This window comes from Theobroma cacao, chromosome 2, assembly GCF_053813885.1.
Source record: "Theobroma cacao isolate CCN51 chromosome 2, ASM5381388v1, whole genome shotgun sequence".
In the NCBI taxonomy this organism is placed as follows: domain Eukaryota; kingdom Viridiplantae; phylum Streptophyta; class Magnoliopsida; order Malvales; family Malvaceae; genus Theobroma; species Theobroma cacao.
Genome location: NC_142640.1, coordinates 13,693,041 through 13,697,173, shown reverse-complemented (window position 1 = coordinate 13,697,173; position 4,133 = coordinate 13,693,041). Strand labels below are relative to the sequence as shown.

Genomic DNA, 4,133 nt, shown 5'->3' with positions numbered 1-4,133 from the left:
CATGTACATTTTTATGTAGCAAGTACCCAACCCACAAAAAAATAAAAATGAAACGGCCCCCACTTCTCTAGAATCAGTCGCCCTTTTATAACTTTCTCATGCATCTCGTGAAATGTAATTTTCATTTATTGCTCGCCGCTCCCCGCCTCTCCATTTATATTCCACTTTCTCGTCATCCTTTTTCTTTAAATCATAAACATTCTCCCTCTGCGTGCTCTCAGCGGAAACCGATCAACACAGAGAAAACCCTTTTCCTTCTCATTACTCAAGCATGTCCAGAGCTACCGTTGAGCTGGATTTCTTCGGAATGGAGAAAGAGAGCTCCTGCAAATCCCAGTTCCAGAGATTCCTCGATCGCCGTCGAAGCTTCCGAGGTACTATTTTAATGGTTTCTTTTTTTTCTTCTTTTTATTGGATGATTGTGTTTTCTAAATTTTGCTGGTTTACTTGAACAGGTCTTCAAGGTGCCATTTCCAAGATGAATCCCGAGCTTATCAAATCTGTGATTGCCTCTGGTTTGACGAACCAGGGTCAGGAAAATGTGAATCCCATTGATTCGAACAAGTCTTTTTCGGTGCCTTCGAGCCCTAAGGAAGCTCAGAGTCTCCTTCCTACTTTACCTGTTCTTAGTCCTGTAGCCAGGTACTCAATCCTTTCATGGCTAATCTAATCCAATTTTCCTTGATTTTTTGTCTTTTACGTCAAAATTGAGTTGAATTGGTGGCATGATAGTTGTGAATATTCTTTTATTCAGGGCTACTTCTGAGAAGGGTCCTGAAACAGCTCCCTTGACGATTTTCTACAAGGGAACGGTTTCCATATTCAATGTACCTCGAGACAAGGTTCGTTTAAACATTATCTGTCTGATTAGAATCTTTAAAAACCGCAAGTGTAATTATCCAAACGAAGAGAAAATCTTATGAATTTAAATTTCGAATAGGCGGAGAGCATCTTGAAACTTGCGGTTGAAGGAAGCTCCAAAAATGCTGAATTAACAAAGTCAGAAGTTGCAACTCCTTCAAGCGATCAACGACAGCTGCTGGAAACTCTTAATGGAGGTTAGTGTCTGGTATTGTTTCTGTTTTTCTTCCTTTTTATTTATTTGTACGTGAACATTCTGATTTCAGATGAAAAGAAGTTAAAATTTTTTGGAAAAGTAAGCAATTGTGTTGGATCCTCACGCAGATTTGCCGATTGCTCGGAAAAAGTCTTTGCAGAGATTTCTGGACAAGCGCAGAGAGAGGTAATTTTAGTCTCTTTTGTTACTAGTTGTAGCGTAGAAAAGAATATTCCCGGATCTCAAATTCCAACTTCTGGCTTAGCAACAAAAAAGGCTTTTTTTTTTAATCAAAAATTCAGAAATACTGCAAGGCCGTCCACTCTTCCTGGTACTTTGCTCCGCGGCAAAAGTTAAAGTTCAGCCAATAAGTTGTAATTCGCAAATAGATCATTGCGTCAATCAAATTAACGTATGATATTTTGAGATGGGAAATTCTTATATTCATAAAAATCTCCCTCCTTTGAAACCCAGGAATGTGATGGATCTCAACCTGGATCAAGTAAAAGCCTAATCAAAGGTAATTTTGCTTGCTTCCGTTTAACCACATGAAAAGTGCAAAGAGTAGGCAAATGATCATATTACGTTTTTGTTTAACCGCATAGGATAGAAACAAAACTAATTCAGCGAAAGGCACCAAAAAAAGAAAAACACACACGGTGTTGACTGGGGGAGGCACATGGACCGTGACGGTTTTTTAACCAAAATTTGCCTTTTAATTTTTTGATTTGCCGACATTTAATTTATGGATCCAAATCGCAAATGAAAAATTTAATTAATTAATTAATTTATATCCTTTTTGCAAGAAATTATTTGTGGCATAACTTATTCCTTCTCTGTCAAATGGTAACACGTGGTTTTTGAATTCTTTGCAGGTTGACTTGTGCATCCCCTTATGGTTGCTAGTCGCTACGCCGCTACACCTAAAAAAACGCGTTTTCGGTCGGACAAGAGGAAGACCCAGTTATTCTAAGCCGGAGGTTATAAAGAAAGGGCCCGACAGGAAGATAGTTGGTAGAGGTTTAAGCTAATTATGATAGCCTTTTGCATCGTGTTTTTGAGGGATAAAATACAAATGGAATGGCTAAGAGTAGGGACGGTGTTTGAAGTTGAGAGAGGCAGACGTTTTTGGTGAGGGGGTGTTTGGCATTTAATCAGTGCCTGCTTCCTCCTCACTTTCCTAATGCTTATCTCTACGTGGGATTTGAGGCCATTCTTTTAATTTACGTGGGTTGGAACTTTGAATTGAAGTCACATGCTGTATACTGAGCTTTCCTTGGAAAAAGATACCTTCTTCATTAGTTGTCTAATATTAGCACGTGTTTTTGGTTTTCATGGTATTTGTTTTTGTTTCTGGGATGCTTGGTCCCACTCACATAAATATAGACTCGGCTGGTGCACCGAAAGTATCACGCGTATTGAAAATGTGCTTTAATTCTGATGGAAAATGTCTTTGGAGTAACTGTCACGTAATCTTTTTTGTCTTAATGCCCTGTTTTCTTTTATTCGCCGGATGGACTGATTCCGCTCTTTGGAAGGGAACGCGTGCCGCCCATGTACATGTTAGATTATGAGCATGAAGGACGGGAATTAAGGTATCCGTCCGATAAGTGTAAGGATTTCAGTGAAATTTTGAATGCCGTCTATCAATAGTACAATAGTATCAAATAAGGGTGCATTTGTACCTGATTGCACGTCACTTTTACATTCTCCCATCTTATGTCCTGTCCTAGATAATTAATTTTATCAAATGACAGAAATTGCTTCATATTTTTTCACGAAAGTCCAGAATTGTTGCTAGTCTAATCAACCAAAAGATCAAAAAGAGTTTTACAAGTTATTTAGTTACTCTTTTGCCAAGTAGCATAGCATACCCTCCAATTTGGAAAATTCAAACAAAGTTTGGCTCTTCCTTCCTAATCATCTTATTTTTCTCGTGGCTTTAATAATAATAAAAAAGTGCCAAACAAAGCAATGGTACAAGACGCAATGATGGAGTGGGTTGGCATGCCTCTTGTGGACAATTTTTCTTTTCTTTTGTTTTCTGTAAAGAGAAAAAGAGTACGAATGCGTATCTGACTCGGATATGGATTTTTGGGTTCCAGTCTAACTCGCTTTTGGTAGGCCGACTGACCGAAAACATTAACGTTACGTAGCCTGGACAATCTTTTTCTAAAATCACATGAATTCTGCCTCATTATTATTGTCCTACTCAATGATAATCAAAGCATTGGCATCTCCTTTCACGTTGATTTAATTTAAATCATTCAACAGTTTCATAAAAGATTGTTTGACCAATTTCTTACACTTTCAGAATGTGTCCCTTGAATTGAACCCGTAACTCCAAGTTAAAGGACGCGCAGCCAGGCTGGACCCTGAGTGATGGGCTCAGGCCCAAAGTACTGTGAGTGGGATTTTTTTTTTTTATGATTTATTCATTTATTTTTGAATAAAATAATCTCAATCCTTAAAGTGTTATCCTAATACAGTTTAGATTCATTAGAATGATGTTAATGAATATTAAAAAATTACTAAACTATCTATGACTCTAAAGCACCAAAACACTCTTTTGCAACCAAACCACACGATCCATTCATTTCTTCATCGTCTTTATCCAACTTAAACTCAAAAATCCGAACTCATTTGTGTTGGGTTTTATTTTTCTTGTTTTCGAATCCTTGATCATTATAAAGAGTATACTTCTTTGTCCCTTTGAATTTCAGAACACACCATTGAAATCTACACAAGGGTTACCACTTGGGACATGAGGTCAAGCTATTGTAAAGATAACTGAGTTTATGTTCCTTTTAAATTGGAGCAAGATTTTCTTTTCAGTTATTACTAAAGAAGTGATGGGAGTTCTGATTCCAAAAGAAGCAAGAATCAGGGAGAGCAAAGCATGGGAAACAATAGGTTGATGAATCCTTAAGTCTGGCAGTATTGAATCAGATTCAAAGGAGAGTTGCCTACACTATCCTATCCTCTTCTTCCAATTGCAAAGCTTGCTGTTTGCAATTGGAAACCAAAGGCGAAACATCACCGTCTTAGCTAAACACCAACATTCATTTTTCACTTC

The 4,133-nt window shown here is 37.7% G+C and overlaps 1 protein-coding gene across 2 annotated transcripts; it reads left to right on the top strand.

The window, feature by feature from the left end:
- Window positions 1-79: 79 nt before the first annotated feature.
- Window positions 80-2,367, top strand: JAZ10 (jasmonate-zim-domain protein 10). Of its 2 annotated transcripts, XM_018115829.2 has the most exons (7): window positions 80-374; window positions 456-642; window positions 755-842; window positions 941-1,058; window positions 1,186-1,243; window positions 1,532-1,577; window positions 1,933-2,367. In XM_018115829.2, exons 1-6 carry the CDS (start codon window positions 272-274, stop codon window positions 1,569-1,571), a joined length of 594 nt encoding a protein of 197 aa, XP_017971318.1. In that variant the 5' UTR covers window positions 80-271; the 3' UTR covers window positions 1,572-1,577; window positions 1,933-2,367. The 2 variants fall into 2 exon arrangements, with proteins under 2 accessions (XP_017971318.1, XP_017971319.1); XM_018115830.2 differs by lacking the exon at window positions 1,532-1,577 and having other exon boundaries at window positions 84-374.
- The last annotated feature ends 1,766 nt before the right edge of the window (window positions 2,368-4,133 follow it).

Excerpts from the sequence above, each read along its gene's own strand:
- JAZ10 (XM_018115829.2), top strand. The coding sequence starts at position 272 with ATGTCCAGAGCTACCGTTGAGCTGGATTTCTTCGGAATGGAGAAAGAG. Across the intron at positions 643-754 it reads GTTCTTAGTCCTGTAGCCAG|GGCTACTTCTGAGAAGGGTC; the intron begins GTACTCAATCCT and ends TCTTTTATTCAG. Across the intron at positions 843-940 it reads TCAATGTACCTCGAGACAAG|GCGGAGAGCATCTTGAAACT; the intron begins GTTCGTTTAAAC and ends AATTTCGAATAG.